The sequence below is a fragment of the Patiria miniata genome, unplaced genomic scaffold (genome assembly GCF_015706575.1).
Source record: "Patiria miniata isolate m_02_andy unplaced genomic scaffold, ASM1570657v1 HiC_scaffold_6, whole genome shotgun sequence".
Taxonomy (NCBI): domain Eukaryota; kingdom Metazoa; phylum Echinodermata; class Asteroidea; order Valvatida; family Asterinidae; genus Patiria; species Patiria miniata.
The window spans coordinates 19,625,641-19,643,879 of NW_024037073.1; the positions used below are offsets into that span (position 1 = coordinate 19,625,641).

Here is an 18,239-nt window from a genome sequence, read left to right on the forward strand (position 1 = left end):
CAAATTATGACTGATTAGTACAGAAATTCCTTAGCAATCCAGCCATACTCGTTGTTTGGCCCAAAACAGTGATAATGTGTACAAAATTACGCAATTTATGACAAATGGTACCGGAAAAAAGTTACACTTTTGTATACGTGCAAGTGAGTGTGAACCACATCTTGCACGTATTCAAAAGTGCAACTGTTTTCGGTATCATTTGTAATAAATTCGTACACATTATCACTGTTTTGGGCCAAACAAAGAGTATGGCTGGATTGCTAAGGAATTTCTGTACTGATTAGTTGTTATTTGAGCAAGAGGTGCTCAGTTGCAAGAATTTCAAGCAACAGTCTAAACAGTAGTTGCAGCATTATGAGTTTATTCAGTTTTTTTTTCAATACATTATCTTAAAATTTATACATGTAAGTGGTTGACATTTGTAATTCATACACGTTTTCTCAATTTCAAATTGAACCAAGACATGGACAAAATGGGGAACCGTCTGGATAGCTCAGTTGGTAGAGCACTGGAATGGCAATCCGGAGGTCGCAGGTTCAAACCCTTCTCCAGTTGATTTCTTTGTTCAACTTTAAAATTAGCATCAAATTAGAATAATAAATAGTATTAACTTCACCAAACAAATGTAAAAATCCCAAACGTAGCAAATTTGTTTATATATCCAAGATTTTGTCTAGTTTTATTTTTCTTCACAAAGACGTTTTGGTTGTATTTTTTTTAAATTAAATATATATAACCTGCCATAAGATGGCTCTTTATCGTAAGTAAAATCACCTATGTTTGGTTCAGAAGGATGTTTATACATAGATTTGTAATAAATAATGCAAGGTGATCATATAACAAAAATTTGCATTAAAAATTAAGCCTTGTGTGACCTGGCCATTCAAGTCAAGATAGTTATTAAGTTATCGCAAGCCATCCAGTCAGGCGAGTAGCATTCAATTAGCTTATTTCCCACCTAATGTGTTTTGACTTGTGACCGACTCCATGACAACTCGGTCTTTAGCGCGTTATTACAAAATTTGAAAAGTACACCCTGTTTAACCTTGAACGTATTGTAGCCTGAGCATTTCGACCACCAATTTATACAGCATGTCGCAATAAACATTGTGCATAAGAAATCGCTGATTTTCTCAAAAGTTGGTCAGACTAGCTAATCAAATTTTATAGCATTTTTAAGCCTATGGTCTTGTTTATAATTGGTGAAAAAATCAAGAAAATCCAACAATGCAAACCAGAGGTATCTTTGATTTGGTAAGGCTATGTATTTTTCGACCTGCACAATGTAATTTTCCACACTTAGTATTTGTTTGTATATACCAATCATTGGGTTATTGGTATGTGTTACGCAGTGCTTGAAATATTGCATGGCATTTGGATAAGAGTGTTCACAGATAACATTTTGGGTACATAACATTATATAATCAAATCTAATACCACTTGGAATGCCTGATATCACGTATTTAGTCTTTGACAAAGATTTTGAAAGGACAATGAACAATGACAATGACAATCTTCTTTGACAGCTGAAATGTATTGGTAGCTTAACTACAGGATTCGAATTGTGCAGGAGGAAAATAATATAGCCTCACAAAATCAACGATATATCTCTGGTTTGCATTGAAGGATTTTCTTGATATTTTCACCAATTATAAACAAGACCGTAGGCTTTAAAATAATATAAAATTTGATTGGCTAGTATGACCACCTTTTGAGCAAATCAGCGACTTCTTCGTGCACAATGTTTATTGGGACACGCTGTACTGGTGGACATGCAAGTTTTAAATATGCACTATTAGCATTTATTTTGTTATTACTTAATTTGCTGAAATGACAAACATTTCCAAAAACATATTCTTTGGCAACAATTTCAAAATGGTGATAATTTTTATGAAAAATTTGGAATAATTTAGGCATCAATCTTAAAATCACACTATTGAAAATGAAAACTGAGCTTTCACTCCTCAGGAATACCAGCAGGAAAGAGTAGCAAAATGTGACGTCAGTTGGCAAGACAACTGTCTCCAAACAAACTTCTATCGTGGCCTTTGGGTGTTCAGCATGATGAAAATAGATTCTTTCTGTGACCACATTGTGAATTTGAAAACATTCCAGGGCCGCGTACGACTTGCTTGGCTCGGCTTGAAATTACACACGTGTCTATGGGAAGTGGCTGCAGCCGCTACCATAGACATGTGTGTAACTTCAAGCCGTAGCCAAGAATTCGGACACGGCCCAGTATAACCTCTATCACTAAGCTGCTCAGCACAGAAATTTGCTAAACACAAAAAAGTATCTGCTTAGCAGAAACAGGTTACCAGCACGCATTACATACTGCTTGTGACTGGTTCCCTGCTGATCTCTGCTTAGCACATAATTTCGCTAAGCAACATTTTCTGCTTCGCCGCTCCAGGAAATTCGACCCGGCAATCTATTTTACGAAACTTTACGCAATGGCGTAACTCTACTTGTGCCACCATTTATTGCATACGTTGAACAACATTTTCAAGCTGCGCAACATTGCAGTTATGACACATTTCACGAAAGTTTCATAGGTGGCATTTTAATGGGTGGTATAAGTTGTGGCGTAGCGAATGAAAATACTTATTTTACTAGCAAATCGCGATCATCGTGCAGCTTGTCATTGCACAACTTAATATCAAAGTTGATACCAGACACTTTGTGTTTGAAGTGAATGAATTTTTTGTTTGTTACTCGTGACAGAATTTTGAGATTTCCTGCACGATTCCGAAGAAATTCAGATAAAATCTAAAATGGTGGACGGAGGTGATATTTGTTGTGTAAGTCATCCGCATGACGTAAGTTATGCACATGATGTTTCGTGAAATCGGCTGCTGGTTTGCAAGCATATTGACCTGAATTTAGCCTGGTCTGGTTCTAGGTACTGCACAATGACGTCATCATTTCGTCACCCTCTTTTTTCCATATTGTATCCATCCCATAATCCTTTGGTTGTAGCCTAGGCAACCGCCACCCTTGGGCGATGACATCATGAAGACTCGTTCAGCACGCTGATGAGTTCCTGGAAGCTGGAGACGAACCACTTGGCTCCCTCTTGGACCTTGGCTCGGACTTTGTTGCCACCGAATCCGATGAAAGCATCCTGGGGGAGAAATAAGGATGAACGAAGACTTAAGAACAGACTAGAATCTTGACTGAACCTCGCCCAATAATGGGCGCAATTGCTTTTTCCTCCTCTGCATTCCACACTTGTGCCAACCATATTAAAAGTTTGACGTCTTGAAATAGTTGTGCTACGCTGAAGATTGTTCTGAGATCGAAATTTCCAGTTCTATTACTTTAATATTTTTTTTTTTTCTGGAAGCATTCCTTCTAGAAATTTCTTATGGGAAATATTTTCAATACAACGTAGTATCAGTGATGAAAATTAGGTACCGTTTTTATTCTGAGCAAGTTATGCTTTCCAATAAGCCATTGCACAAAATTTTTATTAAATGTGAATGTTTACTACACAGCTAATTACTCCACGTACATTTGAATGTCTACGTTGATTTGAATGGGAAAAAAATCAAAATGGCCACAACATGATAATGGTCTATTTGGAGTTTGACCCAGCCAAACATAAATTGCCACAGGTCTAGTTCCCGATGTACTTACAGCAGGTGGACAAGCCTCCAGGTCTGTGGCGCCGTCCCCAATCATCACCACATGTCGGTAGCCGTGCTTCTTTTTCAGCATGCCCACTACCTTGGGTTTGCCCCCGGCTTCGCAGGTGGGCTGCTTCTCACAGAATCCAGCAAACTCACCTGGACGGACAAAGATTTCATTTCCATTCAATTTGTTTTGGCTTGTGGCTGTCCAACGACAGTCTGGTTGACTCATTTGTTGGTTTTAAAATAAATTACAGAAAAAGCACACTTGACTAATCATTGACGATTCGGTTATGATCCATTGTAATTCTTAGCTAAAAGACCTGAAAACCAACAGTCACTATTGATCTGGTATTCTTGGTTAATTAATAAATTACCTGCTCAGATTCAAAATTAAATTATTACGTATTGTAAAAATGTATTGAAGTATCAACACAAATGTCTTACCATTGTAGAAAAACTTAAGCTTGTTGGCAAAGATGTTTTCTTCCGGGATCTTCAGCGCTTTGGCCAGCTCACTAACTGTGCAGAAGAAACCTCCAGTTACTAAGTACACTGCCGTCCCTCGAGCTAGGAGTAGCTGAATCAATTCCCTAGAAAGAAAATTGTACAATGTCTTAACCCTAACTCCCTAGGCATTTTTGCTAGCATGCAACCTCAATCCTGCAAAATCCTCCATGTAAAAATTGTATCAGCGTCTATCCTCCAAAATCATCTGTCATTTCTTGAATGTGGTCCTTGGAGGGGCGACCACTTTCCAATCCTGCAAAATCCTCCAGCAATCACTGTCAATATGTTGAGGCAGAGCCAGTGACATCCTGGAGTAGTGCGGAGGATTCGGCAATTAATTTTACAAAACAAGGCTACGTCTTGATCTGAAGACTCTGACCATTCAGCAGGACTCTTGTATCGTTTCTTCCGTAACCCATTGTTGTATTACGAAAAAAAAGGCCAGCCACATTGACCAATCAAGAGCTTATTTCCTTATTTCTGATCAAAATGAAGTCACAGTTTTTAAAGTCAACTCCAAATGGCTGGCGCATAAAATCTGCATGCTCGGATACATCAAACATTCGTTCTTGTGGCTCTGCGCAAGTGAATGCCTGATCCTCAGACTACACCCCCCCCCCCCCCGGCACCCAGCCCATCAAACATCAAGCTAACCCCACCCCTCCCCTCATCGATGGGGCATGACAACAGACTAGTGACACCGGAGAGCCGAACTCACGTCACACCAGGCGTCAGATAATCGGCAGGCGGGTGGTTCTCTATGAAAGCCTTGACTTGAGCTTTGGTAGGGTTGATGATGTCCATTCTGGCCTGCAGTGTTTCCTTGTACGTTATGCTGCCGTCCATGGCCTTCTTTGTCCTGAAATGATAAAAAAAACGAGCAGCTAATCAATAATCAATATGAAAGCTTATATCAAAGTGAACTGTTACAAACCTTGATGCTGTAGTTGTTGTCAAGACTGTCATCATCACTGCATTGTCATTGTCATCTATCATTTGTCAACCATCATCCGTCACTCTCACAGTCGCCGATATCGTCATTGTTGACACTGTTGTCCATGTCATCACTGTAATCATCATCATCATCCCCATCACTTTCTCTATCACTACCAAAATCACCCAATTCATCACCTTCACCTTCATTATCTCACCATCTTCGCCCCCTCCTCTTCACTCTACATATTTTTCATGCAAACCACCATCGTTCTTCTCAACGTCATCATCCTTTCCATCACTCATCCATCACTCACCATCATCATCATCATAATCTGCATCATTATCTTCCTCAACATTTATTTCCTTAGTCCTCCCAAAAAAATCACACCCTGTCAAACCATCATCAAGATCATCATTCCTTGGCTTTGGCAGTCATCATAAACAATAGCCGCTGTAAATTATGACCATCACCATCTCCGATCACTGTGAAGCTGTGTCTTACCATTGCGCAACCTCCTCCCCAACGCCGCAGTGTGCGGCAAGTTCATCGATGGCTTCCTCTGTGCTGACTGTGCTGTCGACATCGAAGCACACGACGTCTGCGTTCCTCCAAACTTCCTTCGTCTCTTCAAATGTTGCCATGGTAGATGATTAACTGAAAAAGCAAAATAAAAAAAAAGTGACACAAAGGTGGTTTGAGCCAACACACAGTCATTATATATGCCTAAAGGAAGGAAATGTCAAATAAGTTCGGCCAGAAATGTGGAATCTGTCTATCTGAAAAGAAGTTACAAAAAACACTGAAAGACAAAAACAACGAAACAAAACAAATGAAATGAATAAAACAAAACGAGGCAGCACAATTGCAGAATACCCCGCCACTCGATCTATCTACCTTGTAGCCGGCTACGAGGTCACGGTTGGTTGACCTCAATAAACATTCTCAGCGCTACTTGTATGTACTATGCGTCATGCTCCATTGCACTCGACTCCCACTTCGTAAGTGCTTAGCCGCCAACAGGGTAGTTAGTTTGGACTTAGAATTTTTTCAGCAACTCCCATTCCTTTTGTGTTGCTTCGTTCTCAAGCATATTCGGGAACTCCCACTCCGTATCCGCGTAGCCGCCAACAGGGTGGTTGGTTTGGACTTAGAATTTTTTTCAGCAACTCCCATTCCTTTTGTGTTGCTTCGTTCTCAAATGATGGACCCCCACTCAGTATCCGCGTAGCTGGAATGGACTTGAATTGTTTCTTTTCCAGTGATTCCAACCTCGTAGCCAGAGAATTTAGGGGTGTATTTCCAAGTGGCAGGGTATTCTGCAATAACTCCCAAAACGAAACATTTTTGCAACAGATTTTCTAATCACAGTCGTCCGAAAATCATCGCTCGATCATATGCGTGCACGTTTCAAGTGTCAGGTTGGCTCAGTGCGGAAAGGGTATATTTTTCATCATTTTGGCCTAAAAACCGACAGAATCCACCTATGTTAGTTCTGCGCATGATACGTGAGTATGTCAAGAGGTAAAGTACGGAGTATAGGGGCAAACTGTGCAGCGGTTCTGTGTGAAATGTCTCCATTTTGATGGACTTTTTGTACTTTATTAGTGTTTTGTGCTGCAGACAATTTTGCGGGCTTCTACATCTATGAGGCTCCGCTCACGCGGAGCCTCATAAGTCATAGTTCTATACACGGGGAGGACAACAACTTTGAACAAGTTATTACAAAAATCTTTAAATTTAGCAAGTTAAAAACAATCGATTTATAACACTTACGGTACACAGATAAATATTGGTCGATTTGGGAGCAAAAAGTCACTATTAATTAGGCCTAGGTGATTTATTCACAATCACAGGATTAACTACTTTACCACGCTTAGTTTACGCACGATCAGCTGTTGGTTGATGATCCGCGTATGCATAACGCACGTGTGTTGATGATCGGCTCGATATATATCGAGCAACCGTGAACTAGGTCTGCCGCCCTCTTGTGGTCCATTTCACTCTGGCATGGCATGCAGAATGGCCGACTAGTAGCATTAGCAACGAACCGACGCTTTTTGTGCGACTCTTCGTTAGCTTGTTTTCTTTTACATGGTAGGCCCTACGTTCAGTAAAACAAAGTCTTTTGGTTCAGTCAACTTGGTGGAATGGTATAAATAAGTAATATCATTATTACAACAGCCGAAATATAAAAAATTGAAATTTTTCTGGCCACCTTGAACTTGAACTTGCTCTTGCACTTGCAGAACACTTGCAGTGCATACGCAAAAATTGAGTAGCTAGTTAGCTTAAGGAGGCCACCTCATCAAAGGCTCAACAGTTATGCGCCTATCAAATGTTTCTCCCCCCTTCACCATAATATTAATATTATTATAAGATATTTAATTATCATTCCACTTGTTGAGTGCCTCGCGTACGTGGCTAGTGGATATCACGTCGGCCTCACAAGCAACGCTGCTTGAGTTCAAGTCGCAGTGAGACCGATGTTTTTTAAACTTAATTTGTTTATGGACATCCCAAAATATAAGGATTGTCATCTTTTTATTATGTAATATTGAGTCCTACATTTTAGTTGCAAAGTATTTCATTTCTTATTCTGATATGTGGCTCTGGAAAATTTTATTTAAAGGGAAATAAAATTCAAAAATTGTCAAAGTCACAAATAGGGCCTAGGCCTACAATGTAAGCGCTGAACCAAGTCCCCAAAAATAGTCACTGCGCACGTTCAGTGCTGTGCTGGAACAATACTGAAAACTATCGGGGACCAGTTCACGGTCAAATATACTGTCTTCAGAATTTAAGTCATGTGCCCTTCTTTGCGCCATACGTGCTTGAACCAGTCCGGGCACACGGTGTCCACAGCCAACCCAACATGTTGTTAGAGTTGACCATAGTCATAATTTTGAAAACGCGAGTCCAATGTTATGCTTCGCCCAACTAGGAGCCTACAAAATCTTTTTTTTTTAAAGATTTGGACGTGATCTGGCAATAGTAGAGTCGGAAGTTAATCTAGCCTATGCCTTGCCTTTGAAAAACCAATCACCCACCAAAACCATCAGATTTTTGTTCAGGCAATATGCCATCTCAGAAATCCGAGATTGAAGATTAAGATGATGGTATTTAGGTTAACTTATGACACAGATGAATATTGAGATTTCCCATTCTTTTCCTAGATAGAGCTGCCGTTCATTTGTATCTACACGTCACATTCTGATGGCACGTAGTGCTGATCGCGTTCCGCCTAAGCAACCCTCACCCCAATTTTTGTCCAATGTCTGGACTACACCTTTACTCAAAAAGTTTTCTTTTCTTTTCTAACAGGTGGTGGTTGTCTTATGTTTGGGGAGGTGCATGACTCGTTCTTTGTGCAATCTCCAGCCTTCATGATTCAGTTTCTGTTCAAGATATTACAAGATTCAAGATGATTAGGTTTAGTCAATGTCTTGGTCATTGGTGTTCCTCTGGAGGCACGTAGCATTCCTTTATTTATAGAGCACCACCTCCAGAATGGAAAGCGTAAGTTTTATTTGTCAGTTTTAATGTCTTTGTTTTACAGGGTGGCCCCAAAAATACGGACTGGCATACTTCCGCTACCTGACACGAACCACCTTCACCAATAGATGGAGAATCTTTTTAGAAGAACTATGATACCAAGATCTCCCGATTCAGTCAAGTAGTTGTTGCTGCAGTGCCTATTTCCTGAAGCACATCTTTCATGTGTGTATTATTACATATTATATAACCGACATACAGATCCTTGTCATTTGATTGGTGGAACTCGCATCACGTGGCATTTGTTATTGCTCCCATTCATGCCACGGCTCAAAAAGTACTATCCACCCATGGGGAATGGGAAATACTATTCAACAGTTAGGATCATGACGCGGTATTTGTGTGCAAATGCATGCTGGTGTGCGCGTTCAGCGTTGCGCGTAGCGCGTATTGTTCCAAAGAGACAGCGCTACAGCGTTGGGTTCAAACATTTTCGTGAAAGGGTGGTTTGGAAGAGAGAAATACATTTTCCTCCAGTTTTTCCTCCAGCTTTTCCAGTTCACTCGGCTTCGCCTCGTGAAATGGAAAAGTCCAGATTTTACCTTGCGATAATATTCCTCCCATTCCACGCTGAGCCACTCAATATTTGTATAACATTTAATCCCTCTATCCAATTCGTAAGTGCGGTTTAGTAATTTATCGTGACAAAATGACTCGCAACTTTGATGAATTCACAAAATAGGCTCTAGAACAAAAACTACTGGACTGAATCGGGCGATCTTGGTATCGTTTTTCTTTTAACAGAATTACATAATGTACCTATGCATTGGTATAGGTTGTTTGAGTCTCGGGGTAACGGAAGTACGCCGTTTGGTTGTTTTGGGGGCCACCCTGTATTGTATTTTCTTTTGGTGGGGGGTATGTTGTGGGGGTCAGTATAAATTTTGATGACTGGTCACTTTATTTGTTCTGGAGGACTAAAATACTGCCAGTTTTACCATGAAGTGACAGACAGGAAAGGTTTGATGGACTATTGCCAGTGTTGTAGGACTCAAGTCGGACTCGAGTCAAACTTTTCGTGACTCAGACTCGACTCGAGTCACATTGGAAAATGACTCGGACTCGGACTCGACCATGATGAATCGGACTCGAATTTAAAAAAATTGATTAGTTTGGTGAACAACTAAGAACAAGTGACTCGTGACTTGGACTCGGACTCGAGGCATGTGACTCGAGACTCGGACTCGAGGCATGTGACTCGAGACTGGGACTCGGACTCGAGGCTTGTGACTCGAGACTCGGACTCGAGGCATGTGACTCGAGACTGGGACTCGGACTCGAGGCTTGTGACTCGGGACTCGGACTCGAGGCATGTGACTCAAGACTGGGACTCGGACTCGAGGCTTGTGACTCGGGACTCGGACTCGAGGCTTGTGACTCGAGACTCGGACTCGAGGCTTGTGACTCGAGACTCGGACTTGAGGCATGTGACTCGAGACTGGGACTCGGACTCGAGGCTTGTGACTCGAGACTCGGACTCAAGGCATGTGACTCGAGACTGGGACTCGGACTCGAGGCTTGTGACTCGAGACTCGGACTCGAGGCATGTGACTCGTGACTGGGACTCGGACTCGAGGCTTGTGACTCGAGACTCGGACTCGAGGCTTGGGACTCGAGGCTTGTGACTCGGGACTTGGACTGGGACTCGAGGCTTGTGACTCGGGACTCGGACTCGACGTTGGTGACTCGACTACAACACTGACTATTGCAAAGTTTCCTAATACCTGTAAACTACATGTACATTGTATTCTTGAACGTGAAACATAAAAAGATAGGTTGTGAAAGGACATGTACATGTAGCACTTGTTTAAGTTTTGAAGAAAAACGTCAGCTTTAAAAGGACATGGTGTTCATATTACATGGACTTTGTGTACAAAAGTAGATTTTCCAATACAACTGTATTTTAAGAAGTCAAATTCTAGAAAACTCATTTTCAAAAGTAAACTGATTTGTTAAAACAATTTAATTTCAGTTAGTCAAGTTTGGAATTTTAGTGAGTTTCTAGGTTTTGAAAATGGCCTTCAGACGCACATCCGGGGGGGGGGGGGGGGGGGTGTTGTGTTAAAACAAAAACCCAGCTCTGTCAAACAAATTTTTTCTTCATCGAAAAATCTTAAAAATAATCCGAATCACCTCCCTACCCCCCCCCCCTCCGACACCCAAAACAATTATACTGGTAATAATGTCCGCCTGTGCACAAAATATAGCCAGCCAGCTTGCTTGTGCTATTTCTACACTATTCTGTAATATAGTGTTAATAATCGTCGGATTTGAACAGCGCCTCCATTGAAAGTATGGTACGAGCCCCCCTTCCCCTGGATCCGCCCCTGGGCTTACTCATATGTTTTATTTTGCATCCAAATTCTTGGAATCTTATTCAAACAGGGTTTGTGAAAAGTATATAAATCCAATTACATTATCTTACCCTTGGCACTATTTTACCACAGGCTACCACAGCCGCCCCTAGTGAGTTGCCCCTGCCCGTCCCGGTGATTGTAGTCATAGCAATCGGAGGATATCTTCTCCTCATCGTTGCCCTAGTGGTGGTCCGGCAGTTTCTTGTGGTAAGTGTTAATTGAGAGAGATAAAAATCCAGAGCACATCTCCAAATGTATCCTCTTTTTGGAAATGTGATATTCACTGAATTAATTTTGTGGGAGTGGGTTGGGGAATTTTTTTATTGCATTCCCCAAATTGAAGGCATAGAACCTTCGAATGATTTGAAGAAAATATCTCCCAAAAGGCAAGAAAAGGTTTGGTTCGTTCAAGAAAGATAGTAATAAGCACCTGCATCCACACCATTCCAAAGAAGAAGTGGGCTAGAACTGTATTTTGTGGATAATTTTCGAGGGAAAATAGACATTGTCTTCTGTTCAATTTTTCTTGTTTACCTAGCATTTTATGTACACTTGAGTTTCAAGTAAAGGGATTGTCAGGGTTTAGCCATCGCAGATCAACGGATCTGGTATTCTGATGGTCTGCCCGCACCAAGCAGGGATTGGTATCACAGCCTCTCGCTGCAGCCCTCCTCGCGTGAGCCTGTTGGAGGCTCAGTAGGCCAATGGCCGAGCCACTTGCTCGGGGTCACTGGTTGCAAGGGTGACTGCCCGACGTGGCTGTACTCTCTTTGCGACGGTGGCAGCCTTCTTTCAGCCTGTTGATGCGCATGGTTCCGAACTTGCGCATTTTCAGATGAAAAGCTGCCGTTTTGGGGTTTCTACTCCTTACAATGCTGTTACTCCATGAAGAGGTCTGGTATAAAGTTTTTAAATTTTGTTTTTGTTTTTCTCTGAAAAGGCCCGAGGTGTCTGCATGGCCTGTGCGCCTTGTGGGAAGGAGGACGGTAGTCTACAGTGTTGTGATTGTTGGATCTCCTGTGCCGAGGGATGCAACTGCTGTGCTTACCCCAATGTCAAATCCTGCTTAGACTCAGTGTGTGGACCGCCTGATAATGTGAGTAGAAAAACAAACTAAAAATAGATGCCAAATTTAAAGTTTGGCTCCATTCAGCCAAATTACCCATTAGTCAAAAAAAAAAAAATGGTGTGTTTACGGCAACCCGACCTACCTGGAATTTTTGCTGCCAAATTGCCGACCTCAATTTTTTTGGATAATTTGGAAAAGTGGCCATCTTGAAAAAGGATCCCACCACAACCAGGGGTGTGAAATCTCAGCTTTAAAGCTGATTTCAGCTTTTTTTGTTTTGGATTTCAGCTTTTTCCCTCATTTGCTATGTACAAAAGTATTGGAGATTTCCAAAGTTCAGCTTTTTACACCTTTTTCAGCTATTTCAGCTATTTTGATCAGTGGTCAATCACACTCCTGCACAACATTGCTAAATAGCGCCACTTTTAGGCCCAATTGCATCCAAAATGCTCGAAATTGGAAGCCACAAGTCCGAGCCAGAGGTGCATTGCCGACGTATCACTTCAATTGCCCAATTCCTTTGCTCTCAGAACTCTCTAAGTGTATAACTCTTATTCATGAGCTTGGTGGAGGGACTTTTGGCCTATTTACTGGGGTGTTCCCCTCAGGTGCCCGTAATTGGCCCCCATTGACTGCACAGTGCCTGAACAAATCGCGGATAATTCAATTTCGCATGCTCCCATGAACACAAGCACTGTACGATTGATATTTTGCAACTTTTCAAATCCTTTTTCTTAAACCATTGTCCACACATCTACTCATTTCTGTCAGGTTGAATCTGTAAATTGAAATCTCGTATTACACGACACATTTTTATTCTTTTTACCCAGGGCAATTTCGTGTTTTTAATCAGACTTATACTAGATAATGCTTTTTAAATCGCGATGCGAAATGTGTGTGTTTAATGTTTATACCCCTCGTACATGTAAGTTCCAACCATTTCCCTGTTTTCTTTCTCCCCGCTCATATCCCCCTGGCTTTCTTATATTTCCCTTCCCATTTTTGTGCAACAGGCTTTTTGTTATTATACATATCTATAGCTCTATAGATCAATCCAGATATTTTATTTATTTATTTAATTAGGCTAAATTTGTTGTTCTATTTCTGGTTACGTGTACCCTTGTAAGTTTTCTCATATTGTTACGTCTATTTGTACATAATGTATATGTTTTTATGGTTTTAATGTGAAGTTTTTAATGTGTATATGACTATTTGTGTGCAGAATGGAGGAGACAAGTTTCATCTTTTTACATGATGAGAATAAAAAATTGAAATTGAAGAAATTGAAATTGAAGAAATTGAAATTGAAATTGAATTGATTTAAAATGTAGCTAACAACATTCCCCAAAGGTTTATATAAATGACGTCATCATAAGACGATCAGATTCAAAATTACGACCCCTTCAATAATGTGGACTTTCTTTTTTTGCGGTGTTTTTTTTTAATTTATGCGCGGAGTGATCATTCTTGTGATTTCAGAGATGCAGTATGAATAAGTGCTTATCCTGCCAGGCTTGCCAGAATGAAATGTGCTGTGGAGACGAAGCTTCAGGATTTGAGGTATGTCAGAAATCTCAGAATTGGGCAGCAATGGGGGAAAAACCCATTATCATTAGCACAGTGGTTTTACCAATGGAATGCACTGTTTTCGTCCCTTATTATGATTTATGAACCTTTAAACCTGTCCATGACCATTCTGGTGCCAGGGTTGTAGTCGAGACCATCACAAGTCCAGTCACAAGTCCAGTCACAAGTAACAGTGGATGAACAATAACAAAGGAATGCCTTTGTCAAAGCTCGTTTGAGTAGCTTGTGATTTGATTCATGACTGGAGGACTTGTGGTGGACTTGCAGGGACTTGTGATAGACTTGACTACATCCTACAAAACAAATAGTTTTGTTGTCCGTTTCAATGTTCATGTACTTTGTATTTCCGAGTTCACTCCTGTCAGTGTATAAACCCAACTGATGTTCGTTCCGGTTGAGTATTCCACCGTCGTTAAATCTTAACCCCGTTTCAGACAGGCATTTTAGAGTTGCACCGAACCAAATTATCAGTAAGATTCGACTAAAGTTTCACATCTAAAACAGTTAGGACTTATCGCGAAAGATTGACTTTTGCAGTCGGTCGGAATGACTTCGGGGTATAGTCAATGGAAAATTTGATACATGAAGTTCACCTGTCGGCAGCGACAAGCTTTAGTTGGGTTGACCCGAGTCACGTGTAAGGCCATGTCCGAATCGCTTGGCTATAGACCTTTATCATGCTGCCACCATTGCAGTCATGTTCCCTGTCTCCAATAACAGTACTGAATGATAATTTTTTTTGTGCAAAAAGGAACCAGACTATTTTTCCTTCCAGCCTCGCTTTGGTTATGTTGATTTGAATGGGAAAAAAACAAGATGGCCGCAACCTGATAATGGTCTATAGGGCTGTCCCAGATATTCCGAATATCCGAAAAGTCGATCATCAACCGAATATTCGAATAACTTTTTGCCAGTTTGAATGTTCGAAAACATAAATATGCGCGCGCACACACAACTGTGGTGTTATTTTATTGTAAAGTTCGGCGCTTTATTTGTAGGTGCCTCTTTTTGGTCAACTAACATTTTTTGTCAACGGCGGTTCATTTTTCCCATCCTTTTAGCAGGTGAAGGCCCTTGACAATATAAAAAACTAATACTACAAAACATTTCAGCAGCCTGTAGGAATCGCCGCATCCAAATTTTAACTTTTGCAACTTTTGACCAACACTGCACGCAGCTGCAGGAGGTAGTTTTGAATATCCGAATATTCGGTCAAACGCAGTTTCAAGTAATCAAGTACTAAATTATTTGAAAATGGACAGCCCTACTTGGCTACGGCTATGTACAACATGTGCACCTATGGAAGCCACTGGCCAGCGGCTGCAGCCACTTGCCATAGACTCATGTGTTATTGCCGCAAACGGCCGACGTGACTCTGGAATGCCCGTCTGAAGCAAATGTTAGGCACATTTTATGGACAATATAACCTTCACCTGAAGAGGTACATATAATTGTTGACTGCTGTGGTGTGGGATATGGCGTTTTAACACCCGAGGGACGCATAGCACCCGAGGTGAAGCTGAGGGTGCTATGCATCCAGAGAGGGTTAAAAAGACCATATCCCACATCACAGTAGTCAACAATTGTTTTGTTATATCGTGCCAATAAGTCAAAAAAGGTTTTTAACTCACTATTCAAGAAATAAATGAAATCGCTGCAGTGTAACCTTTTGATTACTGTGAACTTTTCTGCCAGACTTGAGATTGAGAGGATTGCAGTCCGCTGTTGTGAGGCATGCGGGCTCTGCACACGCACCCTTCACGCACGCACAATACAGGGTGGATAAAAAAAAAACGAAACCAAGATATTATTGCTAATTGGAACAGAAGTAGGGCACATGTGAATCAAAGGGAGATATCCTCTGTTAGGGTTGAATCTCCTCTTTAAAATGACACCCTGACCGTGTCCTTACATTCACGGTTGGCTGAGCAGTGACCAACTTTATGCAAGGGTCTATTCAGAAGCTTGCGCCACTTTTCATGGTGAAATCACTTTTTTCCCCACCTGCCTTGATTGGCAACCATAGCCTTTCACTCTGTGACAAATGACGCCACAAAGACCACAATTGAAAAGTGGCGCAAGCCTCTAAATAGACCCTTTCATAAAAGTGGTCACTGCTCAGTCAACTGTGAACGTAATGACATGATCAGGGTGTCATTTTAAAGAGGAGATTCGACCCTCACAGAGGATATCTCCCTTGATTCACATGTGCCCTACTTCTGGTCCAATTAGCAATAATATCTCGGTTTCGGTTTTTTTATCCACCCTGTATATGCAACAAGGTGTACATGTATATGAAATCACTTCTATGGATAGCAGTGTATATGATATCAACAGTCATATTTATATACCAGACACGTGGCTTTTCGAGACCTTTAAAAATTGCGGTATCCAAGGCACGATATAACAATAAATATTCATGCGCTTTCCCAAAGTAACACATCAGCGTCTTCTTTATTCCATCCCCCTTGACACCTGTATGTGTAGTCATGTTGTGGAACCGGGGATAACTGTGGCAAAGGATGCGAAGTAAGTACCAGTCAACCAGTGTCTGTCCTCATGATGATGAATGCTTGGCCTGCTGCTTGCCTAGAGCTTCCCAAATATTATCCCATTGCATTGCATTGCATTGTACCGTGCTTGAAAATCTAGCTTGCTGTCTGCATGTCTATAGTATAGGGAATTTTGCAAAACTTTGAATGCTTGGAATTTTTCTCTTACTTTCCACTGCTATGCTTTAATAGCAAAGGGAACGATCCCATAGTAGACAAATTCTGCACTGATGGTAATGTACGTTGTCAAAAACTGATTAGCGAACAGTACTTGTGTGTATGTGTGAGCAGGCCGTCACCACCTTATGGGAAATTGTTGTTGTTAGGCAAATTAGGACTGAGTTGTAGGGACGAAGCGCTTAGGAAGCAGCACGATTTTCTGCTCTAGTAAGCACAACATTTCTGCTAACTTAAGCTGTGCTATGAAATTGGGCACTGGTTTGCATAAGAATTATTGTTAGTCAGCGCTCCACTGACCAGTGGACAACCGACTTCTGTAGCCAAATATGTGGAACCTTGCAGGCTGTGTGTGCCTTGTTGCCCCCCCCCCCCATCATAAATGCTTATACCCTAACCTTCCCAAATCCTCCCAAATCCTCTTTGCAAAACGGAGGATTTTGCAGGATTGAGGGTATGGCAAAATTGTGTGGCTGATTTTGGAGGATGCACTGTGTCAAGATCTTGGGCCGACCTTGTGTTGTTTATGCTAATTTACATGTAGGCCCGGATTATACTTGAAATCCTCCGCACTGCTCCAGGCTGTCACTGGCTCTGCCTCAACGTATTGACAGTGATTGCTGGAGGGTTTTGCAGGATTGATGAGGCAGTGGTCATCCCCCTTCCTGGGGACCACATTCAAGAAAGAACAGAGGATTTTGCAAGATTGAGGCTGTATGCAATGTTCACATGCCTATAGGGAGTTAGGGTTAAAATGCAAAAAATTATTTGGAAGGTTTTGTTCGCATGACACAAGAGGGCTCGCTCACATGATGCATGTACCCTATGTGGTGCTATCAATGTTGTATTTCTCAGAGCTCAAGGTGCTTCATGCATTTCACATTACCCTTGAAATGGTTAGGCGTGTAGTTGTTACCGACAGTAAAGACACGTAGAATCATTTGCTTTTCAAGAATTTGTTCGTTTTATAATTACTAGCATGATGACGTGCTTAACGCGGCACCTGCTAGCCGAGTTGAGTCGTAAAGCCCTCAATTGAGGTGCAGTCAGGTTTTCGAAATGCATTTTCATATCGTATAAATTCGTAAGATCAACGGTTGAAGGGTTATATACTAAAGTATTACTTTGACCTTCATTTGCATGTTGAGCCCAAATGGGTGTGGTAAACCTTGGTGAAGCAATTGTGCCACATATTTCATCATCAACGCTATGTTTTGCGTAATAGCGAAACGTTTTTGGATGGTTTTCATAGAGATAATGTTGTACTATTTCACTATTCAAAGTGTCAAAGAAAGAAATTAGCCAAACAAGGAAAACGAAACAATTTTTTTTTTCCCAGTGCCAACCGTGTCTTTAGTCTGAGTATCACCCGTTATCCACGGAGCCATCTCTTGTCTAACGTCTGATATGTCAAAGCATGCAGATTTATGCAAGCCGCGCGCCAGCCAATCGGAGTCGACTTTACTAAATCGTGACGTCATTTCATCCCAATATCAGGACTAATGCTGTGATTGGTCAATTCGAATGCAGCGTTTTGTAATACAACAACAGCCGGGAGCACATTCGCGTAACATGATACCGAGCGCCGCTCGCCTTTACATTTTTTTTTTAAATCCATGTCTATGACGCGCAACGGGTGAATGACCGAAGACCCGATAGACCTATCGAAAGCACCTGCTGATTGGTCAAAATCTAGGAAGTCAAGAGGCGGGGTCTTGCCTAATTAATCATCAAATCTGTTCGCACATAATAGACCACGGCATTCCTATTACATAGACTACCGTGTCTTCAGAGGACAGTGAAATCAAAGCATGAGACCTGTATACACAGGATACCTCCCCATTAGCCCTTCATTTTGTGCGTGCC

At 41.4% G+C, this 18,239-nt stretch overlaps 2 protein-coding genes across 3 annotated transcripts; one reads left to right on the forward strand and one right to left on the reverse strand.

Annotated features, from left to right (window-relative positions):
• Positions 1–1,321: 1,321 nt before the first annotated feature.
• On the reverse strand, positions 1,322–7,063 carry LOC119743091 (phosphoserine phosphatase-like). 2 transcript variants are annotated; one of them, XM_038219441.1, is made up of 6 exons: positions 6,948–7,063; positions 5,581–5,733; positions 4,861–5,001; positions 4,080–4,225; positions 3,640–3,788; positions 1,322–3,124 (listed from the first exon to the last, which is right to left on the reverse strand). In XM_038219441.1, the coding sequence occupies exons 2-6, from the start codon at positions 5,718–5,720 to the stop codon at positions 3,011–3,013; spliced, it is 690 nt and encodes a 229-aa protein (XP_038075369.1). In that variant the 5' UTR covers positions 5,721–5,733; positions 6,948–7,063; the 3' UTR covers positions 1,322–3,010. The 2 variants fall into 2 exon arrangements, with proteins under 2 accessions (XP_038075369.1, XP_038075370.1); XM_038219442.1 differs by having other exon boundaries at positions 6,853–6,956.
• A 22-nt stretch (positions 7,064–7,085) lies between these two features.
• LOC119743421 lies at positions 7,086–16,311 on the forward strand. The gene is made up of 6 exons (XM_038219816.1): positions 7,086–7,173; positions 8,401–8,595; positions 11,079–11,195; positions 11,929–12,084; positions 13,537–13,617; positions 16,132–16,311. The coding sequence occupies exons 2-6, from the start codon at positions 8,587–8,589 to the stop codon at positions 16,294–16,296; spliced, it is 528 nt and encodes a 175-aa protein (XP_038075744.1). The 5' UTR covers positions 7,086–7,173; positions 8,401–8,586; the 3' UTR covers positions 16,297–16,311.
• The last annotated feature ends 1,928 nt before the right edge of the window (positions 16,312–18,239 follow it).

Excerpts from the sequence above, each read along its gene's own strand:
- LOC119743091 (XM_038219441.1), bottom strand. The coding sequence starts at position 5,720 with ATGGCAACATTTGAAGAGACGAAGGAAGTTTGGAGGAACGCAGACGTC. Across the intron at positions 4,226-4,860 it reads TATCTGACGCCTGGTGTGAC|GGAATTGATTCAGCTACTCC; the intron begins GTGAGTTCGGCT and ends TTTTCTTTCTAG. Across the intron at positions 3,789-4,079 it reads GCTTAAGTTTTTCTACAATG|GTGAGTTTGCTGGATTCTGT; the intron begins GTAAGACATTTG and ends TTGTCCGTCCAG.
- LOC119743421 (XM_038219816.1), top strand. Across the intron at positions 11,196-11,928 it reads TGGTCCGGCAGTTTCTTGTG|GCCCGAGGTGTCTGCATGGC; the intron begins GTAAGTGTTAAT and ends TTCTCTGAAAAG. Across the intron at positions 12,085-13,536 it reads TGTGTGGACCGCCTGATAAT|AGATGCAGTATGAATAAGTG; the intron begins GTGAGTAGAAAA and ends TTGTGATTTCAG.